This window comes from Haliotis cracherodii, unplaced genomic scaffold (genome assembly GCF_022045235.1).
Source record: "Haliotis cracherodii isolate W230 unplaced genomic scaffold, xgHalCrac1.p SCAF_26, whole genome shotgun sequence".
NCBI lineage: Eukaryota > Metazoa > Mollusca > Gastropoda > Lepetellida > Haliotidae > Haliotis > Haliotis cracherodii.
Window position 1 is genome coordinate 5,962,738 of NW_027266282.1, and position 25,044 is coordinate 5,987,781.

Sequence of the window (25,044 nt, forward strand, 5' to 3'; positions counted from 1 at the left end):
AACGACCGGAACTACTTTTCATGGGGAATTCCCGAGTTGTCTCCCCTGCTTACCACGTTGGTGAGGATTAATATCGGGCAATAAAGTAACATTTCAGTCCAACAAGTGGCGTAATGTCCGGCGGAATATTCATTCTACCATGCCATTGTAGGATGATGTTATTTGATTGGTTAATTATGCTGAATTTAAAGGGTTTAAAGAGAGATAACCACTTCCGATTAAGGAGCCGCTTCACATTACGTTGGAAAACCTTTCACGCGATGACATCATTCGTGACAAACTCGTGTTATTCCGGGACAAGCCGAATAGCGACTCGTGCCCCTCTCATGGCCATTTTTGCGACCGGGTTCCGTCTTAGCGCAAACGGGCATACCTAAAACAATTGTCAACTCGTTCCGTAATGGTTCACATATATCTCCCTATATATTATATATTTCAGATGCAATGTAAAGCCCACCTGGACATGTGGAATTATACAGTATGATTGAACACATTTAACTGTGTCTTGGGTATATTTTTAGATGCAAGACATATGTAATTTCAAAAAATATTTCTGAGGGATTATTCGATGAACAACTTGAAATCATACGCGCATTCTGATTGGTTTGTCGTAGTTTCGCACATAACATTCATCGACAAGGGGACGAGTCTTCTTGCAGGTTTCGGAAGGGGGCGAGTGGTGACAAATGGCGATGACATGCATCCACGTAAAGAAATATGTCGTCTGATTTTTCACTCGGCATAAATGACATAGAAATTTGGAATCAGAGCCGAGGGTTTGCGGAAGCGAATTTCCAGAACTAGATGTACAAGAAAATGTTGCAGGTTCATGAATTTCGTCACGCCCACTTTCCAGTTATGTCATTATGTCAATATAATAATAATTATTATTATTATTATTAGTAGTAGTAGTATTAATATTATAATATATGTTATTTATGATTTTGTATGAATGAAAGTAACTCCCGTTGATGAATAAATAGACGTGTTTTATTAATGCTTAAGGGACTACTTTGTTTTGCGAAAGTGTCAATAATACACCCAGATTTGGGTCACTGCATTTCAGTGTATCTGGTATATGTCAAACATCGTTATCGTTGTCTCGAAGTAAAAGCTTTGCCACTGCGTATTCCTTCTTAATTCATCATTATATAACCTCTGATGTGTTGAATCGGATGTATCAAATGTACGTCTTTTTAGAAGTTATTTTCGCTAACTGTCTATGTATCATATTCAGTGGTGCCTTTCACCATCCATCTATTTCACAACGTGGGATGTCAACTGACTATATGGAATAAATTATGCTTGTAAGAACACACCCTATGTTAAATCTATGTAAACATGTAAACATCTTTGTAAAAAATTGGGGTACGACATTGCGACAAGACGTGGGCATCCCCATGAGCACCAGTTGTGAGGGTCGTGATGGGTTTTAATGCTTAATGTATAAAACACCCTTCAAACACTATCGTAAACGTAAAATTCATCTCTTTTTTTTATCGTAAATGCTTATCGTAAAATACCAAAAAATTAACGTAAATAAATAATTTACTGCTTATCGTAAAATGATTAAAATGGTCAAAAACAGTCTGTCTTCAAGATCCAAATGCTTCGCCACAGAAAGCAGGCTGTGCAACTGATGCAGTCTAGACCAGTCTAGACCAGTTTAGAATGTGAGATTTGAGATTTTACCCGGTATTAAAAATATGAATTGTCAGAATGAAACGAAAGCAGAATTAAAAGTCCCATGTCCCTCCATGGCCGATTTAGGAAGTTTTCGCGACGATTTTATTGAAAAAGAAGAAAAATTACTGCTTAATGAAAAAGTACCTTAAATGTTACTGCTTACTGCTTATGGGACCCACCCATCACGGCCCTCAATTGTGCTCCACTTCTTGAACTGTTTCTTTATGCGTATGAATCGACATTTCTGCTCGGATTGTCAAAGTAAAAACAAGGTAATTCGGCCGAGAGGTTTAACAGGTTCGTGTTAATTGATAATCTGATATCGTTCAACAACCAGCAATACACACATTGACTAATTTGCTCAGATACACAAGGGAATCAATAATGTACATTTTGTATTGAATGTCAATACTCCATTGTAGTGAAGTGTAGGTTTCCTGCCACAATTCAATGGAAACGTGCGTCATTAAGATACAGATGTACCCGTAAATAAAAGCAAAACAGTCCTTCCAATATTTGAGTAAATCGAGTAGAGTAAATTGTAGGATGCCGACTATTGCATTTGCACGTGTTGCTGAATCTATATCAAAGAAGCAACACAGAAGATGTTTCCTTAAAAAGGATCGATATTCGACGCAGTAAAATATTTACAAGGTCGTATACCCTCAGGATATATCGACGCTGCCTTTAAGACTTACATGCTACACTTAACTTTATAATACTGTTAATATGCAGTAGATGTTTTTCAGTGTAAAGATACAAATCAATGTGAATCAATAGTCTTGTGGTCAACAAGTTCTATCGTCTTGTCGAACTTTTATAAATACTTAGAATGTCACATGAGTGAGTCCAGAATCCATGTCTCTTCACAAGGGTTATTTTGTCGTACAATGGATAGCACAGTAGATTGTTAATGCCTGTTAGAGCTGTACTCTGTTAACTATTGATATTGTAACTCGTCAAAAATGTAAGGTTATCGGCTTTTGGATAATTGCAATGCAATTGTGTTCGCGCGTATGAGCATTCGGGAGATTTCCGAAACATTAAAGTGTATGGTATGTTTCAACCAACACTCCGAATACTGAAATACAATTTGATACTGAGCGCTCTTTCCGATTCTAATTCTGGACAAACTTTGGAAATGGTATTGTTTGGTGAGTCAATCACATATAAATCAACACAGTGAATGAGTAACTGACTCACGCTAGTAAGTCACAAGGATACAGAAACCTATCACCATGAACCACTCATCTCATTCTTTGTCTTCCTGAAACCACACTTCTCACAAACTCTCATTTTGTCCTTTGTTGATTATTTTTCGCCATACTCGTGCTATGCGCCGGCGGCCTCTGTGACAAATTCTTAGTAATACATGCATTATGTGCACAATGTGTCGTCAAGGCAAACAATATTTTTGTTGAGGTTGTGAAAGTTTATCCTAGTATCTTGGTATCTTGGAAGGTTTTGCGAAGCCCAGTAAAGACTGACAGATCAGACAACGGTAGCTATGTATACAGACTATGAAAAAAACTATCGAGTTTCAGATTTAAATTTATGATTCATTTGTTCAGCCCATACTGATATATGGTTATAAAATGTGGGACTGTGATAAACCTATACTTTTGCCACGTGTGCATGTACGGTTTTGTAAATATATTACTTAAGTTAATACAGTCAACGCAATATCATTTGGTGCCTGGTGAAGTAGAAAGATTCTTAGCGAACTCACAGATGTCAATACAAATTCACCAAAAGACGATTATTATATTTTGCAAAGAGATACCTTTCTTAGACCCATACCGACTACTATAACCATCTAATCAATGAATTTGTCTTCCGCAGTTTTGAACTTAGAGATGTTTCAATGTTATCAGTTAATAGAGAAAATATCCATTAGTAAAAATGCAGTCTGTGATGAAATACATTTTTGTTGGAATGTCTTAAACTTAACATCGTGCGATTTTTAACTAGTAAATAGACCCATGAAGATCCGGGGTAGAATAGGTCTCCATCAACCCATGCTTCCCGTAAAAGACGACTATGCATGTCGAAAGAGGCGACTAACGGGATGGGGTGGTCAGGCTCGCTGACTTGGCTGATGCATGTCTTCGTATCCCGATTGCGTGGATCGATGCTCATGATATCAATCACTGGATTGTCTGGTCCAGACTCGATTATTTACAGACCGCCGTCATATAGCTTAAATATTGCTGAGTGCGGCGTTAAACAACAAACCTACCAACCAACTAATTTAGTAAAGATGCTAAAAAGGATTGTGTATGGATCATACATCATGTTACTAATGTATACTGTTAGGACTAATGATAATAAATCTTTTTTTCTCCTACTTTTTCTAATAATCATGTCATCGTACCCCGACGGCGAAGACCAATGCTCATGATATCAATCACTGGACTACCAGGTTCAGACACGATTATTTAAAGGCCGCCATCATTAGCTCGAATACTGCGTGGTGCGGTGTTAAACAACAACAAAAACAAATCAAGTCCCTGAACACCACAGTGTTTTGTGAACCATTTAAGCGACTTATGATTACCGTAAATGTACATGTAAGAACAGGGAGACGATCTCTCAGCATCTCTGATGATATTAAATACAATATATAGTCCTCTACATAAAATGTGGAAACACGAGTCATGTCCTCAATAAGTTACACGAAGTCATCCATTCATAGGCGAAGGCTGTAGGACACTTGGAAATATGTGACAGGGTCATAATGCGCTTCACCGCCCTACCCTTCCCAACATAACTGATTGTACACGTATGAAAATAAGCCATAGAAGCTATTATGGTGACATGAAAGCACTCCCTGGCAAGGAAATCTTAAGTCAAACACATTGGCCTTTCAGCATACAATACAACTGACGGAAAGTGGATACACGACATGAATGAGATCTACAGACTGGTCGCTGGTGGTAAAGTTCAGTGTGCATGCACAGAAGATATTTACGAGGACAATATGTTCTAGAGTCGATGTGATCTGTTGTCAGGTACCGCGGAGTCAACAAAGACACAATCAAGGCGAACTGTAAGTTTTTTTCAAGAATATTGAACGATTTCGACATGATGGGTCGATACAGCGTCCATGATTAATGTCATTAATTAATAATAGCGTCAGGGAGCGGAATAAACAACGTGAATGCTCGTTGATCGTTCTATGGTTTGAGAATGATTTTATGTGGAGTCTTGGGATATATCAATGTTAATCATAAGTGTAATTATGGGGGCTGTTTTGGCAGTTGTATCATGATAATCACAATACAAGACTGTTGAAAATGATGTCATCGATTCTGAAGCCAGGGTATAGGAACAAAGTACAACCCAACGACCACAGATCCCTACTTTGAGAACCAAAGGGTGAGAGACATAAATTTAAACAAGATCGATCCAGCCGAGTCAAAATATGTTTTCCGGATTACAATAGGCCCCTAGTAACCTATGCTTGTCACTAAATTTACTGCGGGTCAGATTGGATGACTTCACTGTATTGGTTGACTTTTGTGTCATCGTACCCGGAAGGCGTGGGGTGTTGCTCATGATATCAATCACTTGTTTGCCGGCCCATGACTCGATTATGTACACGCCACGTTATATAACTTGAAGCCATTGCCCAGTGTGTTAACTAACAACTAGACTCATATTCGCAAGCATGTAAACACCGCGGCCATTTTCATAATACAAGAACGTGTATTGTATTGAGTCTTGTAATGGGGTTTTGATTTAACCTGTGTCAGTGGACCTTCTAATGTATTCTACTCTTCAAGATTTGAGTGTACTACTGTTAAACGGCTGAACTATGGCGTGAATGAACCAGTAAAACATAATCTTCGAAAATATAACTATATTGTCTACCTTTTGTTCTTATAGTATACATATTCTAGTCCGTAACCAAGACGATTCGTGTCACCCGACTCATACTGTCAAACGGACCGCCTCCGTGGTCTAGTGGTAGAGCATCCACCCGGAGAGCGGAAGGTCCGGGTTTCGATCCCCGACCGCGTCATACCAAAAGACGTTAAAAGATGGTACTTGTTGTTACCCTGTCTGGCGCTCGGCATCAAGGGGCTAAAACAAGGACTGATCGGCTCGGAGTCAGTATACTGTGTCTGAGTGGGGTATTCATGTTAAACTGCGGCATGGTATCTCAGTGAGCTAACACTATAAATCGGCATCAGTCAGCCACACAAACACACACACGTACATGCACGTCGCTATATAAGTGCAATAATCTTGGACGCGACGTAAAACCCTATTTCACCTCACCTCACTATACTGTCAAACGATTGACTTTTTGTATTTCTTGAATTTTAATGACAATTATTAAGGTATGTAGGTATTTTGTCAATAATCAGCTTAACCTTGTACCGTGTGGGTCTTTTCTCATTTTTTAGAGCCAGAATATCTTTTTAGACCCTGCTTCAAGACATCGACCATAACAATTTTGTTCTCGGAATAATTGTTTTCGTTTTCGATCCGAAATCCATAATTTATGTTCACTTCCGTTTGTTCTGGTTGTGGCATACAGAACAGCTTATGGGGAAGAATAAATGGATGAGGGGGCACGGGTGGCCCGGTCGTCTAAGGCGCCGCGATTCGCTGTGCAGAGTTGCGTCCCTTGGGCACACCAGAAACCTATGATTGTGGGTTCGAATCCCGGTTCGCCCCAATTATGTTTCTAGGTTTGTCAGCACCATACCCGTGCTCGTAGGTTTCACCGAAGTGGTAAACGTCTGAGGCCTGCATCCTTTCGGGCTTTCCTCCCACAACACGCCGTTAACTGTTAACAGTTACATGTATACCGACATGTTGTTCAGTAATAGAAAGCTACGATCAATGTTTCACGGTATGTAAGCAATACTGTTATTCACTCAGACGTGTCTTCTGGGATGGGAATATAGCGCTGTAATTAGAAGTCGACAAATAATTAAGGTCTGGAGTCTTATTACAAATACAAACATATCCTATAGTTTTGCATCTGTAGCGACTACCGTTACGACTTTGTCAATGACATAGTCGCTAATGTGCATGAGCTATACAGCAGCTTGATGTATGTGGTGTTAGCCTAAGATAATCGAGTTTTAACCCAAAATCCTGTGGTTATATTATGAGTTGAAGTGAGAAATGGGGTTTAACTTCGCGTGCCAGATTATAGCGACGTGCATGCACGTGTGTGTGTCTGTCTGTGGCTACCTGTACTAGTCCGAACTAATTAATGCCGATCTATTAGTGCTACCCGACTGAGATACCATGCCGCAGTTTAACATGAATAACCCACTCGAACAGTAAACTGACTCCGAGGTGAAAAGTCCTTGCTTTAGCCTTTCATGCCGAGCGCGAGGCAGGGTAACAACAAGAACCATCTTTTAGCGTCTTTTGCAATAGCGTAGCCGGGGATCGAACTCCCAACCTTCCGCTCTCCAGGCGGACGCTCTACCACTAGACCACGGAGGCGGTCGGTTAAAGTATGAGCAATGACTCGCCATCAACCAAGTCACCAAGCGTGGTCACCTGATCCACCTACGACAAGCATATTGGTCACTAATTTTACCTCGTAAACCGGAGTAGAATAGGTCTTCAGCAACCCATGCTTGATGTAAAAGGCGACTATGCTTGTCGTACAAGGCGACTAACGGGTCGGGTGGTCAGGCTCGCTGACTTGGTTGATGCATGTCATCGATCCACATTCATGATGTCAATCACGGGATTGTCTAGTCCAGTATCGATTATTTACAGGCCGCCGTCATACAGCTGGAATAGTGCTGTTAGCGGCGTTAAACAACAAACAAACAAACAAAACCTCGTAATCCAGTAGAGGGTCGTCCTTTTCGTTGTTTATAATTTAATATTTATTTTCTCTTTTTCAGAAGACAATCTATATAAAATGTCCAGCTCACATCCGAGAATGCCTAAAATAACCTGCGTCTAAAACAGTTTACAGCGTGTACAAATCCCTGAATGTTATGATGAATAACGTCTTAAGCGCATCTACGAGCTATCCAGACAATCTGCCAGATGCCACAGACACGGGTGAACCACAGGTGCTGAAACGTTCATCTTTCATGCAGCTGTATCCGTTTAATGATGGGGATGGGGATGATGACAGCCAAAGATGGTCTGGTCGTTTTGAAAACACTCCGCCACATCCGTATCAAGATCATACAGCGCACATGGAAGGTGATGAGTTTCCCTTTGAAGTGAATGCACTTGGTCGTATTGTTGAACAGGTGCAGAACCTGAGAGAATCCTACCCTGTTCTGGACTCTCCAATGAAGTACAGTGAACATGGGGCGTTTGAAAACCACGAAGGAGCACATTTGCCGAGATACCATGTCCATGAGCACTGCGATTCGGGTGTACGTCTTGAAGATCGTGAAACATATTTGGACTCGATATCAAGTGGATGTCTTGAAGATGAAGAGAACTGCTTCTTCAAAGAGAAATATGCACCAGTGTATCAGCGCAGCCATCTGTATGATCTTCCAGATTCCGGCAGATACCATTGGGCATACCAGGAGCCCTTAGGATGGTATGTCCATCTTGACCAATGGACATTAGGTGCACAAGAACAAGAACGGTGTATGGACAATGGCCACACCTACTACAACAACGCCTTTCCTCTGGATTTTGTTCAGTTTAAGAAATCGCCTTACCGTTACTATGAATATTTTAAATCGGAGTCAGATTCTGACGATTTGTATTATGTTGATTTTCGTCCAGGACCTGAGATATATGCATGCGTGGAAGGTTTGAAAGGCGGGTATGAAGCATTTAAGACAAAGAATCGATCCACTTCTCGAACATGCATGACAAAATTGTAACAAGAGACTATTGATCCATAGACTTCAGGATAGTAATTATATGTTCATAATTTAAAGCCAAGCTAAAAAATATCATCCTTGCGGCAAACAATGCATTGGTGGTTGTTTGAAATGTGGTGAAATGTCTTAACCTATAACTGTTTTCAGTGCATGAGTGAGTGACTTTTACGCCATATTGAACACTATTTTCAGTTGTTTCTGGGCATGCCAGAATAACGGGGAGAAAATCCAAAAGTGATGAAGATGTAAACGTCTACTGCTTTGGTGAGCACAGGAAGAATCTGTGATTCGAACCCCTATATATTTGAAAAAAAGAAAATGTTTGAATGCTGCGAAGCAGAAATCACATTAGTTCTCGTAATCAATTTAGAATAAACATCTGCTTAATTCCGCTTCTCGTTCCACGTTTTTACTACTTGTGATTATTTACGGTACATACATAACTAGTCGTTTCTTTCCCAGACAGACTTGAACTAATGACACAAGCGGTCACCAACGGCGCTGATAAGGGAAACTACTTATTTCGAAACAACTCTTCGGAGATTGTTGTGTGACAATCATTAAATATGTCTACGTGCTCGTGGAGTTTCTGTAACATCTGAGAATAAATCCATTCCAACTTTATTATAGGATTAGGGGGCACGGGTTGCCCAGTCGCCTAAGGCGCCGCGATTTGCTGTGCAGAGTTCCGTCCCTTGGACACGACAGAAACCTATGATTGTGGGTTTGAATCCCGGTTCGCCCCGATAATGTTTCTAGGCCTGTCAGCACCATATCGTGCTCGAGGGTTTCACCGAAGTGGTAAACGTCTGAGACCTGCATCACTTCGGGCTTTCCTCCCACAATAAGCTGACACGCCGTGATATAACTGGAATACTGTTTAAAGCAGTGTTAAACCCAACTCTCTCACTTATACAAGATTACTTAAAAGTGATTTATAAACACAAAGCCATGATGTAGTGGGACTCGTCCAATCGACTCTTCTATAGGCAGAGAGTTCTTATAATCATTGAAAGAGCTTCTTTTTATTTTCTGTCGTCATATAAATCAATGTAACGAGCGATTTATCACAGAGTCCAGCTAATGTACCTCCAAATCATTTTCAGAACTACCGACACTAATTCTGATAACAATCAAACAAGGTCTAATTATAATCTGTCAGAGACTTTAAAACAAAAGTGTTACTTGAGATTATAGAATCTCAGACATGACATTTTCAAGTTTAAAAACACACGAATTTTCTACCCTTCCCAGGCTCGGTATAACGATGATTTCGTTTTTCCGATCGCAAATATGTTGTTAAACCTACAGTCCTGGTCGCTCAAACAACTTCCATGTCATGTTTTTACAAGGAATGTCGAATGCACTTCCTCAGTAAATTGACCGTCATTTTTCAAGAAGGCTTTGCACTTTGACGTCACCATTTTTCTGAGGTATGTGTCATAAGACGTTGATGGGAATTTTAATACTGTTGATTAATCCAAAATGTTGACAGAAGTCTTTGAATTTGAGCCATCCGTCTTCATGTCACCTGATGGCTATCACAAACAATGTCTAACGCTTTTCCTATGTCGACTGTCATTTTCCGAAAAGACACCAGTTTGACGATACTGATCCCTGAATTAAAGTGCTGCAATGTGTATTTCCCAGAATGCCAAAGTTATTCAAGAACATTTTGCGAAGGTATGGAGAAGCCACTGAGAGGAATTTCGATTAACCTGAACAGTAATCAGTTGTCTATTGATTTGTCACGATTCACATTGAACCGTGAAGATCCGGGATAGAATAGGTCTTCAGCAAACCATGCTTGCCGTAGGCGACTACATAGTCTGGAAGTTAATTTAAGGTACCGACGTTTACTACAATATCTGAAAAACCTTTCGAGTTGAGTTGATTGGTTCAACTTTGTCTTATGGCCCTTTGACGCAGGGGTAGTATTATGCAGATGTTGTTACAATGAATGCTCGTTCCACCCGTGACGAACAGGTCTGGTTGTTGATGAAGTATAGTGATAGCTAAATAGACAGATTGTTTTATTCATGCACCGATTGTCTTTAAATGTAAGATCCAGTTATGTATAATAATCTCATACCAACTTTGACTGGAGTAGGTCCAATAGTTTTTCAGATATTATAGTAAACGTCGTTACCTTAAATTAACTTCCAGACTTTATGCTGGTCCTAAGAGGTGACTATCGGGATCGGGTGGTCAGGTGCGCTGACTTGATTGATGCATGTCATCGTATCCCAATTGCGTAGATCGATGCTCATGATGTCAATCACTGGATTGTCTGGTCCAAACTCGATAATTTACAGACCGCCGTCATATAGCTAGAATATTGCTGAGTGCGGCGTTAAGCAACAAACAAACAAACAAACAAACATGATCCAAATGTTGTATAGCGTCCCATGAACCTTTGCAGTAACAATCCATATCCAGATTGGCCTATTAAATATTAAACACACCTGCGCTGATCCGTTGAAAATGTGATGTTGGCAAGGGAACATAAATCAAACACATCTGTCTACAAGAGAACCAGTCTTCGTTCGTTGTTGTGGACAGTCAAGATCACAAATAGTTCATACTCTTCTTTTGCGTCAAAAACATGAGGGGCTGTATGTCTTCAACACTGTGCTACGTCTTGGCTCTTTGTCTGTACGCTTATACCCTTGGGGCTCTGGAGCTGTGTCATCTTGACCAGACATACGACATAGGGTATACACTGTTACTCTCGTCGTACTTCTCTGTGAAACGTTCCTCATTGTATTCTTGTGCAGCAAAATGCAAGGTGCATCGGCTCTGCAGGTCTGTTAACTTCCGTTTTGAGGACAGGAAATGTTTCCTGAACTGGCGAAACAAAAGGGGCAGTGGACCGGGCCTGCTTGTCGAGAATCCGCTCTTTGCATACTCCGAGCGTTCGCGGTGGCCAAAGGTAAGAAAGTAGTCATGTTTGCTTATCGAGTATGTTGATAATTTCAATCCCGAGTATATTTAAGCAGCACAACACACTATGTTTCCAAACATTTATCTGTCTCCGTGTGTTGAGAGCCACAAAGACCTGAATCTCGGCCAGCCCTGGGAATATTTAGGATCGTAACTACAAGTTCTAGTTTCGCTACTTCACGTTTTTGATTATCACATTACCCGCTTGCCGTAAAAGGCGACTATGCTTGTCGTAAAAGGCGACAAACGGGATCGGGTGGGCAGGCTCGCTGACTTGGTTGATGCATGTCATCGATCTAAATTGCGTGGATCGATGCTCATGATGTCAATCACTGGATTGTCTGGTCCAGACTCGACTGTTTAGTGACCGCCGTTATTTAGCTTGAATATTGCTGAGTGTGGCGTTAAACAACAAACAAACAAAACATTACACGGAGCTGTTACTTTTTAAAGCTACTAGACTCTGTCGTGTATATATACGGAGTTTCATGACTCTTCCACGCTCAAATTCAATCGAAATAGTTGGTGTACTTTAACAATAATCCTGTAATGTGCACTCTGACCGATCGTACGAAAAATCATTAACGATTATCATTATATTCAATTTACTTCAGATTGATTTTGGATTGTGTGGTCTGTGATGAATGAGTGTGCTGTCAAGATTGATATGAATGGTGGAATTTTCGTTTCGGGTTTCCAGATGCGATTGTGTATTCGATCTGCAGAAATATGAGTACTGTAGAGCTCCTTGTCAAATTTCACGCACAGTTTCTTGTAATTAGTTATCGAATTTGTTCCTGTCATTACCGCCTGGTTCTGGTCTGATCTGGACGTTTCCAATTCATATGTTACCATGCGTAAGGAACACCTCCGTGGTCTAGTGGTAGAGCGTCTGCCCGGAGAGCGGAAGGTCGGAGGTTCGATCCCCAGACGCGTCATACCCAAAGACGTTTAAACGATGGTACTTGTTACACTTTCTGGCGTTTGGCCTTAAGGTTCTAAAACAGGAACTTGTCGGCTTGGTGTAGTCATACGTCTCCGTGTGGGGTATTCATGTTAAACTGAGGCTAGCACTATAAAACCGGCTTTAGTCATGACTGGTACAAGCAGCCACACACGTCTCTATAAAAACTTTTATATATTTTCTACAAAATAATACATACCCCACAGAGGGAATCTGTCGTGGTGTCTTTGTTAAAATGGCTTTCTCCCTTCCCCGAATTGATGGATCATAACATCAATTACTGCTATATCTGGTCCAGACGTGAGTATGTACAGATGACCTGAAATATATATAGCAACGAACTTAATAAAATCATGTTACTGATCCTCGGTGAGCGTGGACTCCAGGTTCCCGATGACTGTCGTATGCGACGACCAAAGAGAGTCGTGAGTCTTGGCTAACTGTGTGGGACGTACACCCGATGGCGTTGACTTGACTCTAAAGCCTGAAGACATGTCCATTCCTCTTTTGTACTGGATTCCAAAGTTTCATAAAAATCCATACAAAGAGAGCTAGCTATGACTTTTGCTGAGTCCAGCAAATGTACCACCAAACTCCCTGTCTCAAAGACTAACCAAAATCCTTAATACAATGAAGGAAGGATTTCATTCTTTATATTCACAGAAAGTATTTGAGACAAATGGTATTAATACCATGTGGATTCTCAAAAACACAAAGGATTTGCTTGACTTTTGCAATCTCAGAAACGAACCAAGTTCAATTCTGTCAAACATTTGATTTTTCAACTTTGTACACCACTATCCCACATGACAAACGTAAGGAAAACTCCATTTTTAGATCCAAGGGCCTATTGTTACAAAACGTGGTGAACAAAGGTACAGTTACGTATCTATATTCAGAGGTTCAGGACAATTTTTGAAACATGAAAGCAAATGCCGTCTGAAGTTTACTGAGAAAACACTATGTGAAATGCTGGACTTCTTCATTGATAACATCTACAATTTGGGGGTAAGACATTTAGGCAAGAAGTCGGCGTCCCCCATCGCACCGATTGTACCCCCTTCTTGCGGATACATTTCTTTATGCATATGAATCATAATTTCTGTTCGGATTGGCAAAATAAAAAGAAGGTAATTTGGCTAAGAAGTTTAACTTAAGCTTCAGGTATATCGATGATCTGATATCGTTCAATAACATTCAAATAGTCAATTCCCTTCCACTGATTTACCCACCTGAACTAGAAATAAAGGAGATCAATGAGACTGCCTCATCTGTTTGTTTTTTATATTTAGATCTATGTATGAAGATTCAGAGTGACGAACATTCTCCACAAGACTGTATGACAAGAGGGATGACTTCAACTGTCCAGTAGTCAACTTTCCCTGCATGTCAAGCAATATTCCAGCTGCTCTATCCTTTGGTGTTTACAACTTTTGAGATACAATCCAGCCTGCTCTTTCTACAATATTTCAAAGAGCGTCATACGACTTTTTCTCAGAAGTTGTTTGATCAAAGTTACAACAGCCTCAGTAAAGTGGAGGGCATTGACAAATTTGACAAACAAAATGTCCGATGCAATTCCCTATTCTGACTTGTACCACATATTCCCATGATTTTTTCAGACGAACAATTGATTTGCCTTTGCATGTGTTTGTGAAGGGTGTCACCGGTGGGGTAGGATATGCTGACCTTTTCGCGAAAACCTGTCATCATTACTTTTTGATAGTGATTCATAAACACATGCTCATGATGATAGTCGGAATGGTTCAATCGACCTTTTAGCAGAGATTTCTATTGGATATTGAAAGGGTTTTGTTACTTAAATTACGATCTTTGTGTTGTTTTTTCATATGGGAATGCACACACTAATCCCAAGCGCATCAACATTGTCAAGTAATTTACTCAAATAACACCACCATCGATGTTACATGTCTGAGTACAAATAGAATATTCCACTATATAATGTGTGCATCAGGATTGCAGGATTTCTATTGGATATGGAAAGGGTGTTGTTGCTTCGTTTCAATGAATAGACTTGTTCAGACTATCGCTGACTGGAAATTCACTTTACTTAACTAGTTAAATATTTCTTGTTCATTGAGACCAGTTGATACGACACACTGGGTACCCAACCATAAATCGAAGTTACTTCATAAATTTGAATCGACATTAGTAACAGGTGGCTGCCCTTGATCGATTACCTATGCTATCGCCGATGGAAGATCGAAGCTGCTCAAAACTATGAGAGACCCGTGAAGATCCGGGGTAGAATAGGTCTTCAACCACCCATGCCTGTCGTAAGAGGCGACTGCGGGATTGGTCGGTCAAGCTGACTTGGTTGATGCATGTCATCGTATCCCAATGGCGTGGATCGATGCTCATGATATCAATCATTGGATTGCCTGGTCCAGACTCGATTATCTATTTATAGCTGGAATATTGCTGAGTGCAGCGTTAAACAACAAACAAACAAAACTATGACAGTAATCACACCAGGTGTTGTGAAATGCTGATCGGATCCTGTCCCATCGGTGACACCCGTCACAAACACATGCAAAGACATAGCAACCTTTCACCTGAAAAACCAAGGTGACATATAGTCAAGAGAGGGAATTGCATCAGACATTTTTGTCACTGATGCATCCAATTTGGAAATATCCTCCACATGTCTGGCATGAAATATTTTGAGTTCTTGAATGTCGTAACCTTCTCTCACAACCTTTGAATAAGACGTTGCGCTCTTTGAAATCTTTGCAGAAAGAGCATGGTCGAGTTTCCTCAAAAGTTGTAAAACGTAAAGATCAAAGGACTGAACTTTTAGGGAATATAGCTCGACATTGTTGTCGTTGTAACTTTTGTCACTCTGAACCTTTATGCATAGGCATAAAAATGAACATATGTGGCGGTTCCTATCTCAGGTGGGCGGGCAAATTAGTAGAAAGTAATTGACTATTTAACAATTATTGAAACACAACAGATCATTGACATTTCCGAAGCTTAAGTCAACTCATTGGCCCTCTTCACCTGTTTTGATTTGCCAACACCAGCAGAAATTCTCATTTGCATCAAAAAACAACTCAGCCAGTAGGGAGGCACAAACGTGTCTAAAAACACCAGATCAGAATTTTGAATGTCATCAATAACGCTGTATTTGCACGGGAGGAAAGGTATTCGCGAAGTCCAATGTATGCCATTCTTTATGGATATGTATCTAAGGATGTATAACTTTGCGTGATATTGATAGCTATTGTCATTAATTCTTGAAAGGAATTTCTATGAAATTCTCTCATGCATCCATTCCGTTTGTTTCGCAATTGTTAATGTATTATTCGTAATATATGCGAACTTGATGTTGCAGGAACAACCATTGTACTTGTTTCTATCTTTTTTGTTATGTCGCATTAACCGTAATGGTATGCAGCAAGGCTATTCTTTAAATCGCTGTTCATTACGCATTGCACTAAATATATGATGGTACTGTGAATCCGACCTTATTTAAATGCCATGTACTTTTGTGACTTATACGTTGGATGTCACAGTGTCTGTTCGTGAAGATCCTGGCCTTTCATGCCGAGCGCGAGGCAGGGTAACAACAAGCGTCTTTTGCAATAGCGCGGCCGGGGATCGGACCCCCAACCTGCCGCTCTCCGGGCGGACGGTCTACCACTAGACCACGGAGGCGGTCTGTTATAGTATGAGCAATGATTCCCCACCAACCAAGTCACCAAGCCTGGTTACCTGATCCACCTACGACAAGCATATTGGTCACTAATTTTACCTGGATAGAATAGGTCTTCAGCAACCCACGCTTGCCGTAAAAGGCGACTATGCTTGTCGTAAGGGGTGACTAACGGGATCGGGTGGTCAGGCTGACTTTGTTGATGCATAGCATCGTATCCCCATTGCATAGATCGATGTTAATCACTGGATAGCCTGGTCCAGACTCGATTATTTACAGACCGCCGTCATACAGCTGTGATATTGCTGAGTGTGGCGTTAACCAACCAACCAACAAAACAAACAACTGTACTAATGTTACATGTATGTTTACTTTTAGGAAATAACCGGGCCGTGCTCCAAAAAATATTGCAGCCCTGCCAAGCGGTGTACTGTACAGAGAACAGGAAAAGCCGTTTGTGGTAAGATTATTCCCCATTAAAAAGGGTCGTCTAACGCTGCAATCAGAAATAGTCCAGCTATATGACGACGGCCATTAAATAATTGAGTCTGGATACAATGATTAATATCATGAGCAACGATCCACGCTAACCGAGTCTGACCTCCTGATCTGAGTCTCATTGTATGGTCAGCAATAAATGTTGGTGACCAATTCTAACCCGGACTCCCCTCAAGGTTTTAGCTCACCTGGCCTGTCAGCTTCTTCTCTGTAATAACTAGACTGAGGAAGTACAACTTTTGCATGTATTCCTTCTCATAATTACGTCAAAAATTGTTTACTCAAGTAAGTAACCTTGTTTAGTGGCTGTTTTGTTGACATATTAAAGTGTTGTCTAAATACACATCCAGGTGAGCTACAGTGTCATGGCTCTCTGTCGTAGGACTGTCAGTAAGGTGGCGTGATATATATGAAGGTTGTGTTCCGCATTATGTTTCTTAGAATAATGATTAAAAATATGAGAAAGAATTCGAGTATCGATCTACTGGATAGGTACAGTGTACTAGTATCATATTGAATCGAAGGGTAATACTTCTGATGACACGAAACAACATATGAACTGTATTCCGAATATGTACATCTTTAGGTTGGAGCCATATCAAAAGAAATTCTTCATGTGATATGGATCACTTCGTACCAACTACACAATGGTATGTCCTTTATAGTCTACGAACGTTTCATATGATATGGATTACTTTGTTCCATCTACAGCCTGGTATGCCCTTTCTGGCCTACGTTCAATGTTTTATGTGATATGGATCACTTTGTACCAACTACAGCCTGGTATGTCCTTTCTTGTCTACGTTTATTGTTGTTTTATGTGAAATTGATCACTTTCTAACATTACAACCTGGTATGTACTTTCTGGCCTACGTTTATTGTTGTTTCAGAGTCCTTACTCCTGCATGACTTTGACACCAATTCAGAATATGAACTTGTCCATTTGAAAAAGACTTGGAATGACGCAAAGGAACACTGCGAAATTGGGGGCGGTCGCCTTGCTAAAGTCGACACACCTGCAAAGTACATATTTCTGGAACTGTTTGTAAACATGACAGGTATGAAATCGAATATCCATAACAAAACATTAAATGCAAATGTTACCAGATTTGTAGCAATACATTATTGCATCTTCACATTACCATTTTGTTATACTTTTGAACACCCCAGTTAAAGAACGGGGTGATGTGGCATGCATTCTATCCATCTGGCTGTCCGTCGTCCGTTTTCCGTTGTTGGAGCAGAATTTAAAAAAGGGTTCAGTATTTATTGTTGAAATTTGTTGCACAGATCAGTGTAGTGCTGAACTGGTGATTTTGATTTCGTTTTTTAAAATTTGATTCATGTTTTTATGACGACAAGTTGGACTGAAAATGGGGGTAAAGCTCGTTTCCGGATCAGAACCTCCAAATCGTTGAATTTGTACACCTGCTTCTGTACATTGGCCAGCAGAAAGATCGTTATAGTTCCAAAATGCTTAAACATGTGCAAATCTGAAAGCCAAATGACACGTTCACGTTTTCTTCATACGACCCTTGGATGACGCGCTCATTTTCTAGCATAAGTAATTTTGGGAAACCTTCGTGTGGTGCGTACACTTTGTCCAGTCAATGTATGGGAAATAAATCACTAGGGAATATGTATAAGTGTGATCACAAGATAATCTGGATATCCGTGAGACGGTAATGTGAGCATTTCTTTCCTTTAATATTTGCATGATAGGTACTATAATTGTGACAGAGAAGAGAAAGTTGTAATGAAATTACTCGTCTTTAATCCTTTTTCAGACAACCATTTCAGTGCAACATTAATTTGTATGGTGTCTCTGAGTTGCGTCGTACTGCTTTATATGTCCAAACAAAGGTATCCAATGGCAATTAGTCACAAGTGGTGTGTAAGTAGCCAAACTCCATTTCCAATTGCACCAGATCGTGGGGATTTGTCATCTCCTGGTGACACTAGTTTTATATTCCATTTCCAATTGCACCAGATCGTGGGGATATGTCATCTCCTGATGACACTAGTTTTATATTCCATTGAAACAAAAGTGATGACAGAAAATATACTTCCCGTCAAGAATACAACAAAGACACGAATGAACTCTGCTACTTAATGCAATGTTAGAGTCGTTTGTGTTTATTTTATGGGTATCAGATTCTGCCTCACATAATATAGGAATTATGGGAAATATTGTTTTATTTGCAACCACAATTACATGATTTCGAGCGACACCCGAAAACCGTCTCATTTGTTTAGCCTAACTATCCTCACAGAGGAACAAACTGGGGAATCTGGGTTGGGGTTTGTCGCCAGTAACATACACCATGACCTGGCGACGGGGTTGCTTCTACCAAGATTTAGCATGACGTACCCTTCATTTCGCTGTCAGCGACCGACCTGTACAGACGTCCTTTCACTACCTCCTTTAGAAGAAGCAAGTGGTTTCGGAAACCTGTCCATTCCTCCCTTGTGCTAGATTCCAAAGCTCCAAAGTCAAAGATTCCAAAAGTCAGTCTCATAAAATCAGATCTTATACGTCGTTCACATGCAAACATTTACTAACGCGAGTAATTTTGCACATGTGTAACCATACATATATGAACATTTACTGTGCGTTCACATGAAAATCAACTTAGGTGTGTAAATAAAGTATGTGAATTGTGTAAGGCACACAAATTCGTCAGTCTGTTAACGACTGTTTTCCAATCAAAGTTGAATGAGAAGAGGGCTACTTCACCGGAATTTGTTTGATTGAATTTGCACACAATGTTTTGACTCTTTGAAACCAAAAGAAAACACCGTCCACTCAACTCTGTATATAAACATGACAGTTGGCAACTGTTGAAAATTTGTTTGGAACAGATATTACTTATAGCATCCTATTACCTTGACATAAACGTTGACATTGCAACATATACACACAGTGCAAATTTACGTTTACATATGCACCTGCTCCAGACATGATGCAAATTTGCCCCAGGTGTAAATATACACACATGAGATAACGCGTTCACATGACAAGTATACTCACGTATGTATTTCTACACACGTATGCCCACATATGTATAGAGGCGCATGTGAACGGCGCCCCTTCACAAAGATCGGGGGACACCCCCTTACAGAACGACCTTTCATCATACCAGCCCGAACGTCGCTTACGAGATTGCGAAATGAAAGTCAGAATGTGTTATCACGAGGCATCCTGAACGACAGTTACGGGCTGTTATGGGATAAACATTATAATTTAAAAAGACTTTCCACAGCCTGTGGGTAATACTGCTAATCTGGGACATCTGCTAGACAGTGAATGTTCTTTTGTTCCTTTAAGAAATTGAGTTGACAACTTTGTCAAAGCATAGTCTGGAAAGGAAGTCGCAGTTTTGAAACAAATGCCGTAAAACTCGAGAAAACTTTATGCAGAGTAGCTAACGTCATTAGCTCGCGAAAGGTCATTCTGAAAGGTCATTATCTCAGATGTAAGTGTTGCCTTCGCGAGCACTGAGATCTGATTTTAATGATCCATAAAATCTGTTCCCAGTTACATAGGGCTTATTATCTCCTACGTAGGACTTACTATCTCCTACGTAGGACTTACTATCTCCTACGTAGGACTAAGTATCTCCTACGTAGGACCTAGTATGGTCTAGAATCAATATCTCCTACGTAGGACTTATTATCTCCTACGTAGGATGTATTATCTCCTACGTAGGACTTACTATCTCCTACGTACGACTTACTATCTCCTACGTAGGACTTGGTATGGCCTAGAATTACTATCTCCTCCGTAGGACCTAGTATGGCCTAGAATCACTTTCTCCTACGTAGGACTTATTATCTCCTACGTAGGACTTACTATCTCCTACGTAGGACTTACTATCTCCTACGTAGGACCTAGTATGGCCTAGAATCACTTTCTCCTACGTAGGACTTATTATCTCCTACGTAGGACTTACTATCTCCTACGTAGGACTTAGTATCTCCTACGTAGGACCTAGTATGGCCTAGAATCACTTTCTCCTACGTAGGACTTATTATCTCCCACGTAGGACTTATTATCTCCTACGTAGGACTTACTATCTCCTACGAAGGACTTACTATCTCTTACGTAGGACTTGGTATGGCCTAGAATAACTATCTCCTACGTAGGACAAAGTATCTCCTACGTAGGAGATATTACGTCCTACGTAGGAGATATTACCTCCTACGTAGGAGATATTACGTCCTACGTAGGAGATACTAAATCGTACGTAGGTGATGGTGATTCTAGGCCATACTAAGTCCTACGTAAGAGATAGTAAGTCCTACGTTGGAGATACTTAGACACTCAAAAATTCACCGTGGCCCTACTACGCTTCCGTAGCATTGTCCAGCACATGTTCTTTATATTCACAAAAACTATTGGCGACAAATGAAATTAATACCAAGAGGTTTCTGCTTGTTTCAAGGAGGCTACTTGATTCTTGCGACCACATATAAGTACCAAGTTCTATTATACTCTCTCAAAAAAGAAACGCATATAAGAATTTTAACTACAGATTTCTTTTTATTTTGATACACTGTGGACAAGCAAATGGAATTCGAAGAAATTTTACACAGGAAATGTCAAGGTATCACTGCTTAATAAGACATCGGAAAAAGTCAGTTTATGAATCACACATCGACGTTTGATTGCGCTGAAGTCAGTACCTCGTATGACCACCATTGGCGTTCAGAACAGCGCGACATCGTCTCGGCATAGAACGAATTAGTCTCTGAATCTGATGTTGCTGCAATGTAGCCCACTCTGCCTGTAGTGCACGTGCTAGTTGCTGGAGTGTCTGGGGTTGTGGGTTACGCTGTCGCACCCGTCTGCCCAGGGCATCCCAAAGATGTTCTATCGGGTTTAAGTCTGGTGATCTGGAGGGCCAGGGCAGCACATTGATGTTCTCATTCTGGAGGAAGGCCCTCGTGACACGTGCCGTATGAGGTCTGGCGTTATCCTGCTGGAATAGCTCCCTCTGGCGGTTGATAATGGGAAGGGGGTGTGGATGAAGGACTTGATCGCTGTAGCGTTGCGCTTTCAGGTTGCCTTGGATCAACACCAACAATTCTTCCAGTGTAGGATATGGCTCCCCACATCATCACGCTGCCCCTGCCGAATCTGTCCACCTGGGGGACACAGGCGTCGGCAAAACGTTCATGACGTCGTATGTACACCCGCATTCTTCCATCGCGTCGTTCCAACAGAAATCTCTATTCATCGCTGAACCAGATTCGACGCCAATTCACCAAATTCCAGGCCTGAGCGCGTGTACACCATTAAACGCGATGGCGTCGATGCTGCTGACGCATAGCGGGGCCAAAGTAGGGACTTCTTGCTCTTAAACCTGCCTCTCGTAGTCTGTTCCTGACAGTCTGTGAAGATATCCTTCTCAGTCCGGGTATTTGCCTAGCGGTAGTGGTCGCTGTAGCTGTTCGCTGACGCAGATGATGTACCCGGATGTACCTATCTTGCGCCGCAGTGGTGACTCGAGGACGTCCACTTCTAGGTCCATCTTCCACCGAGTTCTGCTGCCGATATCTCTCCCAGAGACGAGAAATCGTGCTTTGATGAACATTCATTCGACGGGCAACTGTAAGTTGAGATTGTCCTGCTTCCAGGAGACCTATGGCGATGTGACGATTGGCGCGGCTCAGTCTTGGCATTTTGCAGTCTTCACAAACTTCCAAATAAAGTGAATGAAAAAAGACGGAGATCGATCTTTTATACCCATCCACGACATGATGTGATCCCCGAGTTTCCCGCGCATTGCACGTGCAAAACGTGTTCTGTGACATTAAATGCGTCTATCGAAAACCATGCTTTAACATACGGGTTTTTAATGCGGGATGCATTGGGATATGACGTTTTAAGACAAAACACCAGAGAAATCATAAACAAAACAAATATTTTTGAAAAACCCACCCTGTACCAATACATTACTGCATCAAATTACCATTTTCGTTTTGCGTTTCTTTTTTGAGAGAGTATATTTCAAATCGCTTGAAGTGACTTGAAAACTTCATTCCTTAAATATTGCCTTTTTCCCCCCTTTTTCTCAGAGTGAAATTAGTTCCAACAAGTGGTCGGCAGTTCTCTGCATTTGATGTTTTGTATGTTACTAAAAACATCGTGACCACAGATATAGTGAAACTGTGGTTAAACAATTTGTCAGCATTTATCTGAAAACAATATTTGCTGGACGTTCCCATAGATAACAGCTGTATGAAATGTGGAGATAGGACATTAATGTAGTCAGCCCTAAGGGCACCAGTTAAGGGCTCGGTAACTTGGTTGATTGTATTCCATCGTATCCGACCCGTGAAGATTCCGGGATAGAATAGGTCTTCAGCAACCCATGCTTGTCGTAAAAGGCGACTAACGGGATCGGGTGGTCAGGCTCGCTGACTTGGTTGATGCATGTCCATGTCATCGATCTCAATTGCGTGGATCGATGCTCATGATATCATTCACTGGATTGTCTGGTCCAGACTCCATTATTTACAGACCGCCGTCATATAGCTGGAATATTGCTGAGTGCGGCGTTAAACAACAAACCAAACCAAAACCAACCCTAATTGCGTGGATCGATGCTCATGATGTCAATCACTGGATTGTCTGGTCCAGACTCGATTATCTGCAGACCGTCGTCATATGGCTGGAATATTGCTGAGTGTGGCGTAAAACAAACAAACAAACAAACAAACAAACAAACACTGGTTTGTCTCGTCCAGACCACATTGTTTGCAGGTTGACTTGACATTGATGGTATATTTTTGCAAGCAACAGACAAACACTTACGTTTTCTCCAGAGTATGCGTTTGTTTTATATTGTTACTTTTTTAGTTTCTGTTATTGAGCAGGGCAAAATAAAACGGAAATATTCCTTGGCGGATCGGAGGAGGACTTCACAGGGGATTGGAGATGGGTCGATGGAACGTCGTTCAATTCTTCTTTCTTGCAAGAAGGGCAACCCGAAGATGAGAAGGAGAAAAACTGTCTCTCTGTCTGCTTTTCAACAGGGTGGGGCGGCCCGAGCTGTTTGACAAAGAAGGCATTCATGTGCGAGAGAAAACTGTAAAGCGTATGGGCAAGTAGAACAGTTGAACCTGTTGAGTGACTTTCGGAGGTGTTAAGTCATGTCATCGATCCCAGTTGAGTGGATTGATGCTCATGATATCAATCACTGGATTGTCTGGTCCAGACCCGATTATTTACAGACCGTCGTCATATATCTGGAATATTGCTGAGCGCAGCGTAAAGCAACAAACCAACCAAGCATGTACTCCTACAAAATTGATTATTATATACGAATTTGCAATAGACACATATACGGCAATTCCCATGTTATGTAAATTAAAACTATAAACGTGTACACCCAAGCACGATTTACACGTTGGTTGGTTTGGTTGGAGTCGATGTTAAGACACATACACATGCATAAAAGGGTATTGAAAAAATGGTGGAAACAAATTGAAATAGATTTTTATACCAAACAAAATATTTAAGTGGTTTTACGCCGCTTTTAGCAATATTCAAGCAATATCATGGCGGGGACACCAGAAATGGGCCTCACACATTTTACCCCTGTCGAGAATCGAACCCGGGTCTTCAGCGTGACGAGCGAACGCTTTAACAACAAGGCGACCCGACCGCTCCTTATGTCTTTAGTAACTCTATGCATTACTATAGAATGCAAAGCGATTTTGATGCGTGTGACTATTTTCTTTGGATTAGTAAAGTGTTTTTAAATGCATCTCCCTTTCTTGAGATTCCTTCAGTTCAGACTTGTAGGGTAGTTGCAAAAGTAAATGACGTCTCGTGATTTTTTCGTGAATAAAAAAGTAGTTCCGGTATACTAGAGGTCACGGATATCCAATCAAAACGAATAAAACGACGTCAACCTTGTACGACAAACGTGTGACGTACGGATTAAGTATCTTACCACCTATATTTTCATCACGTGGGTAATAATACAGGTTTTCACGCGAGTGTGTTTGGGGATGGCATATATCCTGTATTAATATATATAACGTTCAGCGGGTAAGTGATGTGTCAGTCGGACAGTGACAGTAGCCAATATAGTTCCAACAGAAACCTGTTTCTTATACAGTGGCGTAACTAAATATATGCAAAACAATTGCCTACACAAATTGTTTTTACTTGCCGTAGTCCATCGGGATGTCCGATAGAGTAACTGCCCTTTATCAAAGGGAAGCTACTTTAACCCTACACTATGAAACGTCACGGTCCTGCTTGGCTAGTGCCCTCGCTAAATTGTTTCCCAAAGGTTGCCCAAACCTGTAAAATACCTTAGCTACGTCACAGTTAGACACTGGTTTTCAGTATATTAGACTGTTTTTTGATAATGATAGCAATTATCCCTGTAGTTTATCCAGATTCCGGATGGTTAATT

The 25,044-nt window shown here is 40.9% G+C and overlaps 2 protein-coding genes across 2 annotated transcripts; both read left to right on the plus strand.

Moving 5' to 3' along the window:
* Window positions 1-7,667: 7,667 nt before the first annotated feature.
* LOC139473008 (uncharacterized) lies at window positions 7,668-8,525 on the plus strand. The gene has a single exon (XM_071255510.1). It carries the CDS (start codon window positions 7,668-7,670, stop codon window positions 8,523-8,525), a length of 858 nt encoding a protein of 285 aa, XP_071111611.1.
* Window positions 8,526-11,130: 2,605 nt separating this feature from the next.
* LOC139473036 (uncharacterized) lies at window positions 11,131-23,709 on the plus strand. The gene is made up of 4 exons (XM_071255551.1): window positions 11,131-11,457; window positions 16,490-16,571; window positions 17,500-17,667; window positions 23,492-23,709. Exons 1-4 carry the CDS (start codon window positions 11,131-11,133, stop codon window positions 23,707-23,709), a joined length of 795 nt encoding a protein of 264 aa, XP_071111652.1.
* The last annotated feature ends 1,335 nt before the right edge of the window (window positions 23,710-25,044 follow it).

Bases quoted from the DNA above. Each gene is read 5' to 3' on its own strand.
- LOC139473008 (XM_071255510.1), top strand. From the start codon at position 7,668: ATGATGAATAACGTCTTAAGCGCATCTACGAGCTATCCAGACAATCTG.
- LOC139473036 (XM_071255551.1), top strand. From the start codon at position 11,131: ATGAGGGGCTGTATGTCTTCAACACTGTGCTACGTCTTGGCTCTTTGT. The intron at 11,458-16,489 runs GTAAGAAAGTAG...GTTTACTTTTAG, and splicing joins AGCGTTCGCGGTGGCCAAAG to GAAATAACCGGGCCGTGCTC. The intron at 16,572-17,499 runs GTAAGATTATTC...TTGTTGTTTCAG, and splicing joins AACAGGAAAAGCCGTTTGTG to AGTCCTTACTCCTGCATGAC.